This window comes from Ipomoea triloba, chromosome 4, assembly GCF_003576645.1.
Source record: "Ipomoea triloba cultivar NCNSP0323 chromosome 4, ASM357664v1".
Classification (NCBI taxonomy): Eukaryota; Viridiplantae; Streptophyta; class Magnoliopsida; order Solanales; family Convolvulaceae; genus Ipomoea; species Ipomoea triloba.
In genome coordinates, this window is record NC_044919.1 from 30,992,469 (window position 1) to 31,013,395 (window position 20,927).

The following is a 20,927-nucleotide window of genomic DNA, read 5'->3' on the forward strand; positions in this document are numbered from 1 at the left end:
CTTAGCTGACCAACCACAGAACTAGTTGAACAATTAATAATCTCATGACCCCTGTACTTTTGTAAAAAATTGCACAACATTTATAACTTCAATTTTACTAATTGTCGGAAGAAGTTTTGCCAATCCATCAGTGCAAATAACAACATCAGTCTTAACAATAAATATAATTATTCGTTCAGTAATTATTAGATATAGTAATTTTCATCTACCACCGCAAGTCATAAGTCACATTCTATGCTTTCTCCTTGTTCTTCAGATTTTCTTTTGAATTTGGGTTCAATAGGCAGTTACGAGAGTCGTGACGTGCTGGTTTTTGACCACAGTAATGGCATTTTCGTCCGTCTTGCTTCTTTTTTTCTACCGCTTTTTCACGTCCACTCTTCAATCGCTTATCGCTTCCTTTGTTTTTTGACAGTTGTGGTGGCTTGACTGTTATGATACTGCTTGTCTGTGCCCCATAAAATGTTTCCAATAGCTCACTACTCTTGCTTTTGTCCTGTGCCTTTGCATTCCTAGTCACCATTTTTTCTTTGTTTTCCATCATAAAGGTCAGCATTTCTTGCATCTTTACTGTGTTCTCCTTCGAAAGTGCCAAGTAGTTATAGAACTCTGTACACAGTTTTGATGCTAGTTTGCTATTTTCTTCTTCTCTACTGCATCTGCCACTTCCTCCTTTGCCTGTACTGCTTGTTTCCTGTATACATGAATTTTTTTTCCACCTGTCAAGTACGTACTTTGTTGGAATCATCTCAGCGTCATTGTCCTTTAGCACTACAAAAGCGTGCCTACACAAAATCCCAACCCTGTTGAACTTCCCACATGAACACTTTACTTCCATATGTTCTCTTACGTATTTCACCATGAAAATTTTCATGTGCCCTTCCTTGACCGTATACACATACTTCTCATCTGTTTGTTCCTTGTTTGTGATTTTGCATGCAAAACAACCTTCGAATATCTTCGTCTGCACATCATAAAACATGGTAATTGTGTACACAGAGGTTGCGTGCTTCTCAATCAGCAATGGTGTCTTTGTGGGTGGGAGTGACGATTCACACTCTGCATCTAATCTTGCTTGCTTGTGACGCTGCAATTCAATCGCACTTTCAAATTGTGTGAAAAACTCTAGCAATGTTCCGTGCTCATTGATACATGCCCCAAATACGCTGTTCTCTGCCTCGGATCGTGATGTTGTTCGCATTAGCCCACCCAAAAAAAGTCACTGAAGTACGCCTCTATCCAATTCGATCTCACATCAAACAATTGTGTCAACCATTTGTCTTTTTGTAGCTTATATTCTGTCATTATTTCGTGCCACTTGACCTCAAACTCTTCACGACCCAACGTTTCATCCCACACCACTGCATTTAATTTTCTCCGGAATATTTCGTCCTTGGCTAGTTTCACTCCCACCTTTTCATTTACTTTCGTCATGATGTGCCACATACAAAAACGGTGGCGTGTATCCGGGAAAATCTGGGGTATTACTTCCTTCATTGCTGGGTCTTGGTGTGTTATTACGCATGCAGGATTGTGCCCCATACACCGCTTGAATGCATTCAACAGCCACGCATATGATTCTTTGTTTTCCTTTGAGATGAGTCTTGCTCCAAATGTGACGCACTTCTTGTTGTTATCAATCCCTGTAAATGGCACGAATACCATATTGTACCTGCAATTTTCAATTGGAATTTCAAAGTTTTTTTTAATACGCATTCAATAATTCCCTTCTATGCACACAATATACTTTACATATTAATAGTGTATCACATAAATAAATATTTGCATGATATCCTTTCAGTCACCTGTTCGTGCTGTATGTAGCATCGAAAGATACCATATCTCCAAATCTTTGGAAGTTCTCCTTGGCTATTGGGTCGGCCCAGAATAGCCCTCGTAGTTGCTGTTCATCATCTGTTTCGTATTCAAAGGTATAGGTTGGAAATAGTAATTGTTTTTTCCTATACTTGTCTACCACTGCTTGTGCGTCAGCTTCATGTAGATATGCATTGACGTCTCTCTTGCAATTTCTAAAATCCACACAAGTCGCACCCACTTTATCAAAACCTCCCGTTAATTCTGCGTACAGTTCAAATGCTTTAGAGGTTCCTATGTTAGCTTTCGCACACGCTGATATGAATTCTTGGTGTCCAACATCTAACGAACGGTTTATCTTCAGGAACATTCTACCAGACTCTGAGCACAGTGGGTGGTTGTGTTTTTCTTCAAAAATAGTAATTGCGTACACCCTATCCTTTCTTCGCCTAATGACACACCTAGCATTACAACCCACCCTGTTCGACACGCGTCGTCGTGTTTTTGTGTTTGGTGTGGCATCCTCATCGTTACAATTAGTCCCGTCATTTGTGCTTGTTGTGTGCCCTTCCCGTGAACAAAGTAAATACCTAACTTCTATATATCCTTCTTTGTTCTTCCTCACTGTGCTGCATCGTACATCAAATCCGGCTTCAACTGCGTAAAGTTTATAAAACGCCACACCTTCTTCCATTGATGCGAACTGTTGCCCGATGACAGGTTTTTTCTTTTCACAACACTCCGGAATAAAATAATTAGTATCTCCTTGCCAACTATGCACACCAGATGACTCAATATTCCCTTCCGCTGCAACAGGTTGTACATTTAAAATTATCAGCCTTACACTATATCAATAATTAGCCTTTCCCAATCATTCTACATGGATCATAACTGCACATTATTAAATAATGTAAACAAGAACAATAAATCCGAACTTCATATCAATACTTCAGACAATAATTTCTAAGACATAAATGTATATGTAATCGAAAACAACTACGAGCCCAACTCAATAACCACATCAAATACAACACAACACGCCATTTTCACGCCACCATAATCGCTCGTCCTGCACACAAAAACTGACCTATTGGCACATAATTATAAACACAAATGCACACATCCTAGTCAATACATACACCTCACTCCCACATTACTAAATTTTCCACCATTATGATATGCTATTTATAAACCGTACTTTATTTCTTAATATACATCTATATGGAGATGATCAAAAGTATTATTCCAAATCATTAACCACTATGAATTCAACACAACACGCCATTTTTCACGCACTAATCATAAGCCCTCGTCATGCACACAAAAACTGACTTATTGGCACATAATTATCAAAAGAAATGCACACACCCTACTCAATAAATACACCTCACTCCCATATTAATGAATATACCACCAGTATGTTGTGCTCTTAATAAACGATAATGTATTTATTAATATTCATCTATATGGAGCTGATCAAAACTACTCTTCCAAATCAAATTTAACCTACTGCCATTTTTCCCTAGCATAATCTCATTGGTTTTACACAATACTTACATCATGGGCACAAATTACTATTATCAAATGCACACACCTTAGTCCATAAACTTATGAATTTGTACTCGCATTTTTTAGCCCTACCAAAATCCTCCCAAATGGTTCACACTACATTCATCTTATGCAACACCCAAGTACATAAATCTCCAATAGTCATAACATAAATTCTATACTGCTAACACTCTTCTCCACCAGAATTAACCCAACTAAATATACCATTATGGAGGTTTTCCCCCTTCAATAATTCGTACACCGTGGCACACACCCCACACACGATTGGCACACAATTATCAGAAGTCGTATTCCTTTAAAAAATAATCGAAATCGATGGGAGGTTCGTAACTTACCGTCGTTTGGTGCCGTAACAATGTTTTCCTCTGCCATCACGTTGCCTTCTACATCCATATTATTGTCATCTTCAAACAACTTAATTGCCTCCATGTTTTTCTCTTTACAACCACTTGTGCTGCCTTCACACGGTCAGAACTAATGAGATGGTAATGCCATTACATATGATTTGTTGCCATAATTAATAATGGATCGTGGAGTCAATTGAAAGGCAATTATTTTCATTCCCTAATTACAGCCACTAGTAAATTAGTAATGGTCCAAATTAACCTTCACCTTATAATCTGATCTAATCCATGTGATCCCTCACATTACATCTCAACCATTTATTAAAATTCTATGGATGGCTATGATTGGTCCTTATAGTCCTCTATACTATATAGTCCTCATGTGAATAAGGGTCTATATATATATATATGTATATATATATACATATATGTATATATATATACATATACATATATATATACATATACATATATATATACATACATACATATATATATATATATATATATATATATATATATATATATATATATATATATATATATATATATATATATATAAGGACTATGTATGGGTAGGGGTGGGGTGAGTGGGGTAGCTGCCCCCACTGTCCCTATGGTGGATCCNTATATGTATGTATATATATATAAGGACTATGTATGGGTAGGGGTGGGGTGAGTGGGGTAGCTGCCCCCACTGTCCCTATGGTGGATCCGTCTCTAATGACAATCATTTTGTGAGTCATACTATCAAATAGTGTATATTTAGTACGTAAATAATATATTTTTATTGATTCGGATAGTACTGTGTGGACAACATTACTAAATAACAATATATGAAACATAATTAATTTGATAAAATAATTTAAATAGAAAAAATATTTATAATTTAAATAAAAAAACATTATAAATACAAAAAGTTACACATTGAAGGATTTAAACCCTTACCATTTCTTAAGTAAACACACACACTGTCCAATCAAAATAACTAGTCAATTGTTATTTATATCTATTTTTATATATTTATATCTAAAAATGTACTATACATACATACATATATATATATACATATATGTATATATATATATATACATATATGTATATACATATATATATACATATATATATATATATACATATATATATATATATATACATATATATATATATATATATATATATATATATATATATATATATATATANTATATATATATATATATAAGGGCTATGTATGGGTAGGGGTGGGGTGAGTGGGGTAGCTGCCCCCACTGTCCCTATGGTGGATCCATCTCTGATGACAATCATTTTGTGAGTCATACTATGAAATAGTGTAAATTTAGTACGTAAATAATATATTTTTATTGATTCGCATAGTACTGTGTGGACAATAATTTACTGATTAATAGGGCATGATAAAATGTTGTCGTGATTGCTATTGTTGGGAAAAACGTTTTAAACAATAATAGGATAAAGCCAAGAAGAAGAGTTAAAATTTGTAATTAAATTTGCATTTTCATAAGAGAAAAATAATATGCCATCGCATTCAATATATATCGTGCCATAAATTGCAGGTAGGTAGGTCCCTGCATCACCACACAATATTGATACTAGCTGTAATCAGTTTATCTTGAGCAATGATCGAGTAGCATGTAGCGACTCTCCCAAATGAAAAGTCATGAGATCAAGGATATTAACTTTTTGTGTTTCAACAAGTTGAGAAAATATAGATAAACATATACTACAATGTAATAAAGCCAGTAGTACTATATATATATATATATATATATATATATATATATATATATATATATTAGTATGTTGTACACAAATAATATTAAGACATGTATGTGTGTAATTAATATTGCAATGGGTTGGTACAATCTTGAAAACAATCATTATTGTGTGGATCATACTAACAAATAATGTATATTTAGTACAAAAATAATATACTTTTAGTATATTAAAATTTACATTATATTCAGAAAAAGTATATTATTTGTGTACTAAAATTACATTATTTATTATGGTCTATACAATAATTTGCCAATAACATGGGCGTGGAAGACAATCATTACTTCATGGACCATGGTCCACACATTTGTGTGAACCATAAATAAAAAGTATATTTATAATATATTAAAAGTAAATCATTTGAAAGATACATGATTTTTTATATATTGTCAAATAATGTATTTTTAGTATATTAAAAATTTATATTGCATTCATTGTCTACATAAATATGTGGATCATGATCCACACAATAATTTAATCATGTTCTTGACCACAATCATCACCTCGATTGGGCCAACTTATGTATTTGGCCCATCTTATTGACAGATTCGAGCCCATTATGCTTCCGATCCATGCAAGCTATACAAGTATACATCTTCCGTCAATGTATAATTCTAAATTTATCTCTCATCTTATTTCAAAGTGCACTTATAAAGTTTGCAAATTTATGCAATATTACTACCGTCTTTCCCATTGTTATCCCGTGTTTTTTTTTAAAGATAAACGTAGCTATTTCATTAATTCATAACATAAAACGTTTACATCAATGATCAATGAAATGGTAAATCATTCCTTATAGTCAGACATAGAAACAACTTTTCTAACTATGCTATAGAAAACTTGAATCACAGACTGTTTCATAACTAGGAAGCTATGTTCCTTCAGGGAACTTAAAGCTTCATCAAATATTTGGATCTTCGTCATCATTCTTTTTTGCTCGCCCAGGATAAGATCAACACTTGCCGAAACCAAACTAAACGATTTATGCTAATGAAAATGAAAAGCTCGTGAAAATAATGAGAGGAAAAAGAAGAAAAATGCTCGTGAAAGTAACAAGAGGAAAACACAATAATAGAGAAAATAAAAAGTGGGTAAAGTCAAAGTAGAGTTGGGAGTTCAAGACTACCAACACAAACCCAATACCTACCTACTATTATTTTATTCAAAGGGAGAAAAAACTAAAGAAGAAGATCTGTGGCGGTGGTTGGAGGCGGACGGAGCTGCGACGGTGGTCGGGGCGGAAGAAGAGCGAGAGCAAACGTAGAAGGTGACCAATGCAAAATCGCTGGCTCAAAGCTCCATTAGAGTTCCGGCCGGAGGCCGGCGGTGGAAGCCGAAATTGAGCAGGTTTTAGAGAGAAAAGGGAGGCAACGTTAGGGTTTTTAATCTGTTATCCCGTGTTTTATTTCCTCCTTACATGACGTATTCTGATTCATCTAATAAAAAAAGTGATCCATAATTTTTGTTTTTTTAAAAAAAAGTGATCCATAATTTTTCTCAGTTCTCTTGTATCACGACACATGACAAGAGCAAGCCACATTAAAATACAAAAATATGTCCAGTCAAAAAGTTATTTTGTCTTAAATTTAGTGTATCTTATTATTCATCTATTATCTACAAAATAACTGTTTATACCTAAACAAAACATGTACCAAAAAAAAAAAGAAAAAAAAAAAGCAATCATCAACAGAAAAAACCCTTCACACACAATTGAGAAACAAAAATAGTTGACATATATAATTCAAGGACAAAAAACATATATAAAAAATATAAAATACAAAAATACAAAAAAAAAAAAAAAAATACGCATTTAATATTTTTTTTTTTTTTGAGAAGAAATACACATTTAATATTTAATGTATAACAAGATGTTTGAAGTAATTTCACAGCAACAAATGTATATCAACTATAGTATATTACTAGTTACACCATAGAGGTTCCAACTACATGGTTCTTAGAGGACATTAAACACACCACACATCCATTTTATCCATTTCATACAACATTATATATATATATATATATAGTTCTATGGCTCTACAATTATCTTCCCTGTGGCATGTCCCTCAATGCTCATACTCCAAGAATCTTCTGCCTTGCTCAGAGGGTGTTTTGAGTCTATAACAGTTTTAAGCTTCCCCTCTTTCACCAGTTTAACCAGGTAGTCCAGGTTCTCAGCTTTGGCAGATAAAACCAATGGCACCAGCTGCTTCTTCGAGAAGCTGAGCTTCTTGAGGGCAACCGTTAAGTAGGTCCCGGGGGTGGGAGTGAGGTCGATTACCTTGCCGTTGTCGCTGAGATTGGGGTCGAAGGTAGACCAGGGAATTCCCGAGGCGCAGTGGATGACTATGTCGTATTTCTGGCCCGATGAGCTGCCCCCTCGGGGGTCTTGTAGTCGAGGACCTCGTCGAGCTCGATGTTGCGCGCCCCGCACGTGGCTGTGACGTGCGTGTTCCCCAGCTTTGCCAGTTGGACAGCGTAGTGGCCCACGCCCCCGGAGGCAGCAGTCACGAGGATGTTCCTCCTAGGACCGCTCCCGTCGAGCTTGACCCCCACAACTCGGGTTAGCGCCTCGTGAGCAATGGGAAGGGCTGCAGCATCGGCTGCTGATACTTCAAGCGGCCTCGCAACTGTCACAGCATACTCCGCTAATCCACCTCCATCCTGTTTTCGTGATAACATTTATCTTCAATGTGCAAAATCCTATACTATCCTAGTATATCAAGTCATTCAAACGAAAAATCTTGTTTGATCAGAAAATTATATGACGAGATAATATCCCCAAATGTTTATCCATACATCTTCATCAAATAGAAAGTGTTGCAAGAAACAAAATTGAGACCAAAACATTGGAATGTAATGATACTCACACCAATGCTGTTTGTAGCCAGCCACAATTTTGTCACCTACTTTGAAACTCTGAACACCAGAACCAACCTCGACTACCTCTCCCGCTATATCAACAACTGCTCCAATGCGAGCAAGAAAGAACGGAAAGATTATAGCAAGATTAAAGCTACCATATAAAACTAATGCAAGAAAAGAATACAAACAGATACAAAATCACTAATCATATAAAGGTCCAAATAACCATCGGCTCTAATATGACAGATAGAGTACAAGAGTGCAGACAGAAAGATAAGTACGCAGAACATACCTGGAATATGAGGAAATTTGCGGGGAATGAAACATGGGTCGTAAGGAACCAGCTTGAACTTTCCAATCAACTGGATTTATGCTTACCGCTTCCATCTTCACCAAGAGCTCGCCTTTCTTGGGAGTAGGTACAGGAACTTCAACATGCTGCAACAAGCAAAGTCCATCGATCAATTGCAAGCTCACAAATCAATATGAATGCCTTTGATGCCATCTATCCATAAACACATAATATTGTGGCATATGAATTTGTTGATCACCACTCTGAATTAAACATTTCATGGTCTAATGGACACTACAGCCTACAAATTTAGAAGTACACTAAACTGAGGGAAAACATAGCCAGACTGTTGACTTGGTAACCACAAGTTTACAAGTTTCTCCTAGAGGAAGCGGCCCTTAGAACAAAAATGGCTGATTGATATGGGCAATTACACAAATTTGCAGGCTGGTATAGTAGCAGTATTAACTATATTCTGCCCACAGAAAATTCTTTCATACACAATTTACATAAACCTTAGAAAAATAAATAACAATGCATCTTCAAGAATCACAGAAAACCAGAAACCCAAGAGGCCGAAAACTAGGAATTTAAGCAACAACAGTGGAAAGGGCAGAACCAAAAAACAATTGCAGGAAAAATTTAGTGAAATAAGAACCTTTAAAGCGGCGGTTCCTCCGCCGTAGCCGTCGTACTGCACCGCGTGCATAATTCTACCGGCGGTAGCCATACCCGAATTAAAAGCTCTAATCTTTTTACCAAGTTGTGAACTGAAGAGTAGTTGCAGAATGGAAATCAGCAAAGCCGGACAGCTAATAAAATGAATGAATCAATATTTTTCAGCGTTGACGAAAAACACGTTCCTCGCTACTTCGTGCGGTCGTGCCTAGTCCAACATTTATAAGCTCAGCTCACTTTCCCATATTCCTACCCAAAAATATTACTAGTTTAAAAAATGTTTGTTAGTCAAACAGCTGACTCATTTGATTTCAGATTAATCAATTCCATTCATTAAATTTATTTCAAATTAATTGGGCTAAGTTTTTGCTGTCGTCTCGCTCAAGAAACTCTCTGGGATGTGGTAACCGCACACCTCGCAGTCATGGATTGCCTTGTGAGGTACGATAACAGGAGTAACGGCCCAGTTTGTCCACAATCAACGGAAACTTTCTATAATGAGCTTTTCTTACATTTCAAAAAGAGAAAGTGACACTTCATTTTTATGAATTACTCAATTTCTCTCATTTTGCATATCACATTCACTATTCATTTTTATTTTTTTTAATTACTGACTCTGTTACAATGTAAATGGCTCGAACTCACTCCCTTCCATGTGGGAGTGTAAACCGAGTGCCACTAGACCACAAGGTAGTAGGGGGCAAATTATGCTGTGGACCAAGGTGGACCTGGGTCCAAAACTACATTGTTTTAGTCTCTTTTTTTTTTTTAATTAGTAAACATATTGCTGAATATAGAGTTGTCAAAAAATGTGTGAGTGTAGAGGTTTCAAAGTGTGAAGGTAGAGTATAGAAATCGTGAATGTAGATTTATGATTGTGTGAATGTAGAGTTGCCCAGAAATGTGTGAATGTGAAGGTTTCAAATTGTGAATATGGAGTATAGAAATCGTGAATGTAGAGTTATGCATGTGTGAATCTGTAATAGAGTTAAGAAGTTCTAGCAATTTGTAGCCCTATAATGTGTGAATGTAGAGTTCTCAAGTTGTGAATGTGGAGTATAAGACCTGTGAATATAGAGTTTTGAATGTGTGAATGTGGAGTTTACAAATTGTGAATGTAGAGTATAGTGTATGTGAATGTAGAGTATAGTTACTAAACATATAATCCTGTAATGTGTGAATGTGGAGTTTACAAATTGTGAATGTAGAGTATAGTGTATGTGAATGTAGACTCAGGTCCACCTTGCAAGATGGACCTGGGTCCACGGCATAACAACCCGTAGTAGGGTAGAATGAGAATTATTATTAATAGTTGGGGAAGCGGAGGAAGAAGGTAATGAAATCCTTATTTTATTAGGAAATGGGTTTTGAAATTAAGTAGTAATCAAAACTCATAGTAGTGTTCTAAAAACCTGTTAGCCAAACAATAACAATGACTTTGATACTCATTCCTAACACACCCTTAGTTAATTCAAATTGATATTAAATTTTATAAGTATTATGCTTTGTATCATAAGTAACAAGCTATTATCATAGATAATAAAAACATACTTAGGATATTAAAAACATACTTAGGATAAAAACATACTTAGGATATAAGTAACAAGATATTAAATCATAGATTTGATCCATCTCACGAATTAAAATCCGTAAGACGATTTTACACAAGTGTGACAATAAAAACACTTCCAAATACACACTTAGGATATGAAACTCGAGGGATATCAACAACTATAGTATATTCCTAGTTGCATCATACATCAGTACAACCTTGTAATGGTTCCAACTACTTGGTTATTGAGGACATTAACAGACCACACATCCATTTTATCCATTTCATACAACATTATATATAATGTTTTATGGTTCCACAATTATCTTCCCTGTGGCATGTCCCTCAATGCTCCTAGTCCAAGCATCTTCTGCCTTGCTCAGAGGGTATTTTGAGTCTATAACAGTTTTAAGCTTCCCCTCTTTCACCAGTTTAACCAGGTAGTCTAGGTTCTCAGCTTTGGCAGATAAAATCAATGGCACCAGCTGCTTCTTTGAGAAGGTGAGCTTCTTGAGGGCGAACGTTAAGAGGGCGGCGGGGGTGGGAGTTAGATCGATTACCTTGCCGTTGTCGCTGAGATTGGGGTCGAAGGTTGACCAGGGAATTCCCGAGGTGCAGTGGACGACAGCATCGTATTTCTGGCCCGATGGGCTGTGAAGAGCTGCTCCCTCGGGGGTCTTGTAGTCGAGGACCTCGTCTGCGCCTAAGCTCTTCAGGAACTCGATGTTGCGCGCCCCGCACGTGGCTGTGACGTGTGTGTTCCCCAGCTTTGCCAGTTGGACAGCGTAGTGGCCCACGCCACCGGAGGCAGCAGTCACGAGGATGTTCTTCCTAGGACCGCTCCCGTCGAGCTTGACCCCCGCAACTCGGGTTAGCGCCTCGTGAGCTGTAAGGCCAGCGATGGGAAGGGCTGCAGCATCAGCTGCTGATACTTCGGGTGGCCTCGCAGCGGTCAAGCTCTCCTTTGTCACAGCATACTCCGCTAATCCACCTCCGTCCTGTTATCGTGATAACAATTATCAAGTTAACGAATGCACAAATGATCTTCAAAATGCCAAATCTTATCATCCATTTTTGTGCCAATGATTTTTGAGTAATGCACATTTGATACTATCATATGTCATAGCATATTAAGTCATTTAAACGAAAAATCTCATTTGATCAGAAAATTTTATGACTAGAGGATATTCCCAAATGTAATGATACTCACACGAGTGCTGATTGTAGCCACAACTTTGTCACCTACTTTGAAATTTTGAACACCAGAACCAACCTCCACTACCTCTCCCGCTACATCACTAGCTGCTCCCGTGCAAGAAAGAACAGAAAGATTATAGCGAGATTGAAGTTACTATATAAAACTAATGCAAGAAAGAAATAGAAGAATACAAACAGATCTATTATAAGGGTAACTGTTCAACACACATCTTGGTACACTTAGCAATGGGTATTTGGTAACATCGTGGCTGATAGCAATGAAAACAAAGGCCGCTAAAAATTAGGCTGCAGGGAGAATCAATATGCAGCAGCGAACTATAAATGGAAAAATAATGACAACAAACAAAAGTTAGGCCAGAAGACTAGTCACAACTAGTGCATCAAATCAACTTCAAAACAAGGGAAATAATTCCAAGGACAATTGGTTTCATTTCTAGATGCCACATTAGGCCATTAGGGGTTAGTGGGAGGCCGGTGGCAGTTGCCTGGGGGATGGGAATTGGCGAGTTACTAAGGGAGGTTACGGGAGTGTGGTAAATTGGCTGTTCTTCTTTCGTCATTTCTTTCCGGGAAGGGGAAAACAGGACAATATCAGCATCATACAACATCAATCAATCATCTCGTTATCTAAGTTTCTTTTAAGTACTTACAATCACATCTACAAAAACCAGTTAGTGTTGGCCCTAATACGACAGATGAAAGATAGGTAAGCAGAACGAGCATACCTGGAATATGAGGAAATTTGCGGGGAAAGATGGGTCGTATGGCACCTGTTTGAATTTTCCAATCAACTGGATTTATGCTTACTGCTTCCATCTTCACCAAGAGCTCACCTTTCTTGGGAGTAGGTACAGGAACTTCAACATGCTGCAACAAACAAAGCCCATCAATTGCAAGCTCACACAACCCTATATCATTTTGTGGCATATAAATCTGTTGATTACCACTCTGAATTAAACATTTCATTGTCTACTGGGCACTACAGCAGTACAGCTTATAAATTTAGAACAACACTAATCCGGGGCAACCCGCAACCACAGTAATGTATTTCATACACAATTGACATAAACCTTAGATCTCTCTCCCTCTCTCTATTTGGGGAAAAATCAATTTACTCTGCTGACTACTGAGTATAAAATCGCTACAGAACTATACAATCAAGGAAAAAAAATAACAAGACATCTTCAAGAATCACAGAAGGCCGAAAACTAGGAACTTAAGCAACAACACAGCAGTGAAAAGGACAGAAAGAAGCAAAAAATAATTGCAGGAAAAAAAGAACCTTCAAAGCTGCGGCTCCTCCGCCGTAGCTGTCGTACTGCACCGCGTGCATAAGCCTCACAGTCCCGGCGGCAGCCATACCCGACCCGAAAAGCTCTCGCCTTTTTACCAAGTAGTTGCAGAATGCAAATCTTCTTCTGCAAAGCCGGAGGGACAGTGTATGTATGATTGTATGAATCGATATTTTCCAGAATTGCAATGTCGGAGTGTCGGTACGTGCCTGAATTGACGAAAAACACCTTTCTCGCTACTTCCTGCCTAGTCCAATCACTTCTTTCTACTCTACAGTCTACAATGCAATGTACCAATGCCACCCAAACGTCCACGTTCACTTTCTTCATATTTCATATTGCTACCCATAAACATAGATGCCAATCATTCAATTCGAGTCATTACAAATTTAGAGTAATTGGACTAAATTTTTCACCCACTTGATTAAGATTGATATTCGTACTTTTTTATTTTTAAGATTGATATTCGTACTTAATATTATAATTGGTTTAAAAAAATAAAACTAAATGTATAGAAGATAACATACCTAATTTGTTTTTTTTTTTTAAATACTCATAATTCTTACCTAAAAGGCTAAAGTTATTTAAGGACAAATAAAACAATCTTTTTTCTTTTTTTTTATGATTCATTGAAAAGAAAAGACAAGTATTACATAAATCGTATCCAAAGTTACTCTTACACAATTACCGACTAGTAACCATCATAAAGAACAAATTCAGTGGTCTTGAGTACTCTTTAAAAAAAAAAACGGTGAAGCAAAGTCACCAAACAATACTGAGAAATAAAAGAGCGGAAAAGAAAATGCAATCACCCTCACATGCTTGTGCAAGTCATGTCCACGCGTGACTTACTCCAATGGCCTTGCTCTAGCCAAACCTTTTATAATTTGCATTATACAACTCCAATCTCTCCTAGCTAAACCCTTATAATTTGGACAAACAAATTGATCTTTTGGAGACACATGAGTACATTGACTATTAAGCTATATATTAATTTTCTTCAACATATAATATATTATTTATTGATATTTTGGGGACACATAGGAATTATTTTTCATTTTTATTTGAGAACTTTTTAATTAGTTTCATACTATCAAGTATTATTTTTGTCTTATTTAATATACAATGTTTATTTGTTGTCACATATATTAATTTTAACCAAATATTCAATAAAAAGGAATTAGAATACGTTACATTTTTAATTTAGAGTCATACCAACTAAACATGTTGATGCTTCAATTACAAATGTGACACGTGTTTATTTTTCTGTAACAATTGTTTATAGCGAGTCCAAAAAAGAATAAAATACGATTATCATATTTGAAGGTCACCGATTCAATGGATCTTTATAGTGTAGTTCACATCTCTTATCTAAATTCATGAACTATTTATTCTTGATATGGAAAATACATTGATTCCTACACATACTTATAAATATGAAGGTCGGATCGGGTGAAAATTCTTCATTAATCAACTTATTGATTTAAGTCTTTAAGCTCAGGGAAAAGAACTAAACCACCACACAAGATGAGAAGATCCAGGAAATCCAAACACATAGCTGTGAGACTAAACAAAAGATCAAACCAAAATTATCTGTTCGATCACTCACAATTCCGTGAGGACTCTGTACATTAGGTTGTGGGTGGCTCACTATACAACATTACAGTAAAGAAAAAACTCTATACACATGGAAACTACTATGGCAGCCATTGCTCTTCTCCACTCAATTAGTTGGCCTCAAGATCATATATGTTGTTCACATATTCTTCTGTGTCCCACAGGAAAGAACCAAAGGCAATGGCCTCCAGCACGATTCTTTTAAGACTCGCCAACGATGTCGAAATCACTTCATTGTTCTCGAGGAGGCCCGACCTTTCGTCCCCAAACAGCGCACTGCTTTGCCTCTCGATCAGGTTCATGGCCGATTTGGATTTCGGTTTTGCACACATTTGCAGCGTTTCTGGATCAAAACCCATCACGTAGGACTTGAGCGTTTCCTGCTTCTCGCCCTGGATGAATGATATAGGGCCGGTTAGCAACGGCTGCATACCGCCACCCTGGCTGAAGGCGACGTTCTTGGATCCTAACGGGCAGACTCGCGTAGATAAGTGGCTGAGACCGTCGAGGCTCTGTTCGAGATGGTGTCTCAGGGAGGCGGACTTGAGGAAATAGCCGTACAAAATGGATGCGGCGTAGACCCTGCAGAGATGGAGACGTTGGACTTGAGTGGGGGCCCAGTTGTCCGTGACTTTGGAGTTGGCTCTCCATCCGACGACGGTCGTGAGATGCTCCTTCACCATGTCGAGAACTTCCAAGCTGTGGATGGACTCGAGTTCCCAGTCCCTCGAAGGGCATATTTCGAGCCGGCCCATGTAAATGCATTTGGAGAGCCGGGGAACCAAACGAACTCTGATCTCCGAGAACTTGTACAGTATTAACATGTACATCACATCTTCAACCGCAGCTCGACAGTCCAGAGCTCTCAAATCGGCAATCCTCCTGGAAATTCACCACATTCAACGCTTAGTAAAACCACGAGAAAGCACGTTCTTCATCTCAGTAAACTATCAAGCTTCGAGCAATAAAACAAAGCATACATCCTACCAGACAGAGGAATCAATTGACCTACATTAACATAATTTCTCGCAAAAAATCTAGCCGCCTAAACACTTCCTATCAATCTATCTATCGTTTCTAGCTTGCCTCTTATAAAACCGGGGTACTGCATGGCAATCACAGAATGTGTACTCCATTAGCGGATCTCCAAGCAACAAACAATCTCATCATCCATGGGAACGGAACTCCAACAAGGTGGCTTTACTGAACAAAACAAACTCGCCCCGAGTATCTCATCATCCAAAAGCTCCTAGGAAAATGTGACAAGCAGATGAAGAAACACACAAATACAAGCATCAAGCATGGATTCCCAGGCCAAGCTGTTCCTGAGAGATTCCATCCATGCAATCCCCAAGTATTTTTGTGCTTTATTTTCCTGAGGAGTGCAATGTAGTTAAAGAATGGATAAAATGAGCTTGCTGCCAAGAGATCAGCCTGAACAATAAGGTCATATCAAGCAACACACACACACACATATATATTAACACATAAGGAGAACAAGCAACAATGAAGTCATAGTTAAGAGTCATTCATTCTAAAATTTGCAGTATTTTATATTGCTGAAGGCAAAATCTCCTATACGGTTCCCTCATAAGGGAAGGGAACGCATAAGTACACATTGTATTACACTTTTCCTTATAAGTAACTCTTCAACATCTAAATATTACATTTTCTCGTAAGTATTACACTTTCCCTCATAAGTACTAAGTTTTACACCTAAATATTTCACTTTGTTTTTAAAATATTATATTTTTCCTCAAAATAAGTTAGGATCAACTTTGATTAAGATTACATTTTTCACCATAAGTATTACGTTTCCATCTTGACCAAACTCATATTACATTTAATTGTAAGTATTTACACTGTATTACACTTCCATTAGGTAACTCTTCTAACACTTAAATATTACACTTGTTTTAAAACTCATATTACATTTAATTGCAAGTATTTATACTGTATTACACTTCCATTAAGTAACTCTTCCAACACTTAAATATTACACTTGTTTTAAAAGTATTACATTTTTTCTCAAATAGAATCATATCTCATTAGTATTACATTTCTATCTTGATCGGGCTCGTCTTATGTAGAAGGATCTGTGAACCGGAAACACAGGGCTAAATACCTAATTGGCTAATTCATTCTTTTAGACCAGACAGTAAAGCAGAATTATACCTTCCTGCAAGCAATTAAAATCTTGTTCTAGACAACCATGGTGAAGATTTTCAAAATTCACATGTTTCTACCGATGCAAAAGCAAAAAAACTCTAATCTTGAGAGGAAAATCCATGGAAATGTAACGAATCTGTGACAGAATTACAGAAGGAAAAGTGAAAACTACCTGTGGAGGCAAGCTTCATCGGAGGCCAAGCTCAGCGTCATCCTGGCCGCGGCTTCATCCCTGTCGTAAGCCAGCTGCTCCAGCTGCTTCTCCACGGCGAGCGGGAAATACTCGCGATCGTTCTGGAACACGGTGCTCAAGAACCTCCCGGACGGCGTGGTGGGCTCCAGCGGCGCGTTCAACCCACTGAACTCACACTGACTCCTACTCGCCCGTCCCCCACTCGCCGCCACAACAAAGGCTCTCCGCCACCCGATTCCGGACCCTCCGACCCGAGAATTCGGGAACCCGAATCTGGACGCCGCCGCCGGCGTCGGCGCCAAAACGCTCTTCCCCGCAAAAGGCGAAGAATTGAGAAAGGACGAAGAGAGCCCACAGTCCATTCAACAACCAATAACCGAAATCCACGCAAAAAGAGGAAGAAAAAAGATAAGCGCAGTACAATAGAGAGAGAGAGAGAGAGAGAGAGAGATTATAAGGAATCTTGTATGGGATGGGAGCTGAGAGAGTGATAAGGTGGTGATAAACCAACGATCAACAACGTTATCAGTCGCAGAAAGAAGGGATAAAAATGGAGTAAAAAAGAATGAATTTCCGTAGGGGAAACGGTGGGCTGTAGCTATAGGGATTGCGAAGAATCTGTGGATGTGGGCCCGGGGTGACCCATTCATTCATTCAGATTAGATATTATAGAATATAGATAGATTTTTTTTTTAAATTATAGATAAATATAAAATATCCATTTGTATTGTTGTGTCGTGTCCTATTGGCTCACATCCTCACACAACTACTATTCAACCAATTTTGTAAATATCTATTAAGTTTATACATAAATTAATTATATCAAACTTAGAGTGTATTTCGCAACATTACCAACTACCAAGTATATTTTCTATAACATGAATGCACTTTACATATTGTCTAATTCACAAGTACTTTTTTTTTAGAAACACACTTATAGAATTGCAAGTCTCATCTCTTTCTAATTTAATATTGAGTACTGAAAATAACAATAAAATATACGAAAAAGATAGTATTTAAGTACAGTTAGCAATAACTAATTGCTAACATGCTAACAAAATTAGACTATTGTCAAATTTAAATGCTTTAATTAGACTTTTTAAATTCAAAAACCATGTTATATTGACTTATTTCAACCATATTCTAATTATTATTCACAAGCTAAGTGACATTAAATAAGAAGCCCAACACTATGATTTTCTAAAAATAAAAGCATGACTCATGCAGGTAACGGCAAATAATGTACCTTCAGTACAAAAATAGTGTACCCTAAAATAAAAGATACATTATCTTTGTATTGAAGGTACATTATTTTTATACTGTAGGTACATTATTTGATAGTATATATCAAATAATGTACCTTCAGTACAAAAATAGTGTACCCTAAAATAATGTACTTACAATACAAAAATAATGTACTTTTTATTTTTGGTCCACACAACTGTGTGGACCATGGTCCATGCAATAATGATTGGGCATGTAACACCTTCAAAGACAACATACACAGGCTTGCAAAAAATTAAAAGACAACATACACAGAGAAATAAGTTAAGCGTCCGGCCTTCAAGGGATAAGGACAGGTGCCTCTCATTATATATAAATAAATAAATATTAGAATAAGATTGGTAGGAACCAAATCATCTTATCTTAATCAACGCCACTCATTTTTATATTGAGCACTAAGTAACGCACTAACGCATGCGCGATTTAAAATTTATATCATTGATCAGGGTCATACAGCATTATGGATCCTAAATTGAAACGACAAAGTACAAAATTTATATTCGTAAGGTATAAAATTTCATAACACGAAACGAAAAAGAAAAAGAAAAAAAAAAAAAAAAAAGAAGACACAAGACACATACACATGTTATATATTTACTTATTTTTTTAAATCTGATTTAGGTACATAATTTGTGTTCATAGACACAATTTTAAAGCACAAAATACAAAAAATTCATAACATAAGAGACAATTACTAATTTGTTTCGGTGTAAAATTTCATATAACACAAAACACAAAAATTTACAATATAAGACACATATACGTGCAGCAGAGTCCACATTACATTGTGAACCCTAGTCCAAGATTGTGCATGATCATCAAATAATTGTGTTATGGGCCAGAACATGTAACTTCAATTCCAAGCTTATAAGCATCTAAATAACTATTCAATAATAATCTTCATACTTACAGAGTTAACATGACATGATTTATTAGTGTATACATTTATGTATTGGTCACGAAATTTTCTCGTTATCCAAAAATATATAAACATGTATTATTAGATGCCGAGACTATGTACCTCAGCTCACTACTAGCTACCTAAACACATCTCTTAATGCGTGACGAGTTTTCTTTTCAATTATAATTTTGATACTTACACATGAACAAGGCTTACTCCGTTTACACCTTTAGATAATAGTTACGAGTTTATTTCGTCATAAAAAAATATATAAACATTTATTAGATACCGTGTATGGATACTCCACTCCTACCCCAAATCTATCCTAAACTCATGATAATAAAAGTTTTCTTTTCCCTACCTAACTAGCCACTACCCAAACCATCATATTAGGGTTCGGAATGATTGGGTACCCGAAAATACCCAACCATTTGTCATTTCGAGTTGAGGCAATTTGTAAACTAACTACTATTGCAACGATAAGTCTGTAATGTCATTTGTGCGTTGAGAATTTCGAACAATTTTCTTTTTAAAATAAGAATCAAAATTTGTGAAGGTCTACCGAGCCTGACCTCAAAATAGTTGGGATACTGATATGTTGTGAAACAAAAGAAAAGAAAAATTATACAACGCCAGGTTGTAAGATGGTCCCACCGTTCTTAAAATTGCTAAAACGCTCTAAAAAAATTACTTTTTTCTGTCTTAATCAGTTATTACTTAACATTTGATAAACTTTGTTTTTTGTGTTTATCAAAGTTGTTGATAACTACTACTCATCTAACCAATGGCATTTTACAAAAAAGAAATAAAAATAAAAAAATTAACCAATGGCATAATGCAACTGTGGACACCTGGAACATCGAGTGGCCCAATCACAATGCTTATCTTTTTAATATTATCCGACAAAAAGTACAAGTCTACAGCTAAAAAGCAAAACACACAAAAGAGTTGTCGTTTCGAGATAGGAGAACATACAAGAATATTCGAACCATTCAGGTATCTTTCTAATTCTAATGGATAAGGGATTAAGTCTTAAGGAGTAGTTTGGTTCACGGAAAAGGGATTAAGTCTTAAGGAGTAGTTTGGTTCACGGAATGTTAGATTACCTTAGAGAATGTTAGATTGCTGGGAATGTTAGATTACTGGGAATGTTAGATTCCTGTGTTTGGTAAAAATTAGGCTATATAATATAAACATGCATGTTTGGTTGAATTTATTGTTTATGTTATAATGGTTATTTTACCTTAATACTCTCATATTGCAAATATGAACATGTGTCAAACTGCTACAATATAATGTTCTTTCTTTTCCAAATTTATGTTTTCTCATATCTAGTCCTCTTTC

General features: G+C 36.5%; 4 protein-coding genes and 1 pseudogene across 4 annotated transcripts; all 5 read right to left on the minus strand.

Moving 5' to 3' along the window:
• Positions 1 to 232: 232 nt before the first annotated feature.
• Positions 233 to 1,201, minus strand: LOC116016158 (protein FAR1-RELATED SEQUENCE 5-like). The gene has a single exon (XM_031256321.1). It carries the CDS (start codon positions 1,199 to 1,201, stop codon positions 233 to 235), a length of 969 nt encoding a protein of 322 aa, XP_031112181.1.
• On the minus strand, positions 1,201 to 3,813 carry LOC116016159 (protein FAR1-RELATED SEQUENCE 5-like). Its single transcript, XM_031256322.1, has 3 exons — positions 3,720 to 3,813; positions 1,806 to 2,622; positions 1,201 to 1,672 (listed from the first exon to the last, which is right to left on the minus strand). Exons 1-3 carry the CDS (start codon positions 3,811 to 3,813, stop codon positions 1,201 to 1,203), a joined length of 1,383 nt encoding a protein of 460 aa, XP_031112182.1.
• Positions 3,814 to 7,426: 3,613 nt separating this feature from the next.
• LOC116017405 lies at positions 7,427 to 9,513 on the minus strand (annotated as a pseudogene).
• A 1,432-nt stretch (positions 9,514 to 10,945) lies between these two features.
• On the minus strand, positions 10,946 to 13,708 carry LOC116017218 (chloroplast envelope quinone oxidoreductase homolog). The gene is made up of 4 exons (XM_031257756.1): positions 13,410 to 13,708; positions 12,853 to 12,994; positions 12,120 to 12,211; positions 10,946 to 11,907 (listed from the first exon to the last, which is right to left on the minus strand). Exons 1-4 carry the CDS (start codon positions 13,485 to 13,487, stop codon positions 11,218 to 11,220), a joined length of 1,002 nt encoding a protein of 333 aa, XP_031113616.1. The 5' UTR covers positions 13,488 to 13,708; the 3' UTR covers positions 10,946 to 11,217.
• Positions 13,709 to 14,869: 1,161 nt separating this feature from the next.
• On the minus strand, positions 14,870 to 17,907 carry LOC116016328 (UV-B-induced protein At3g17800, chloroplastic). The gene is made up of 2 exons (XM_031256542.1): positions 17,378 to 17,907; positions 14,870 to 15,918 (listed from the first exon to the last, which is right to left on the minus strand). Exons 1-2 carry the CDS (start codon positions 17,758 to 17,760, stop codon positions 15,147 to 15,149), a joined length of 1,155 nt encoding a protein of 384 aa, XP_031112402.1. The 5' UTR covers positions 17,761 to 17,907; the 3' UTR covers positions 14,870 to 15,146.
• Between the last annotated feature and the right edge of the window lie 3,020 nt (positions 17,908 to 20,927).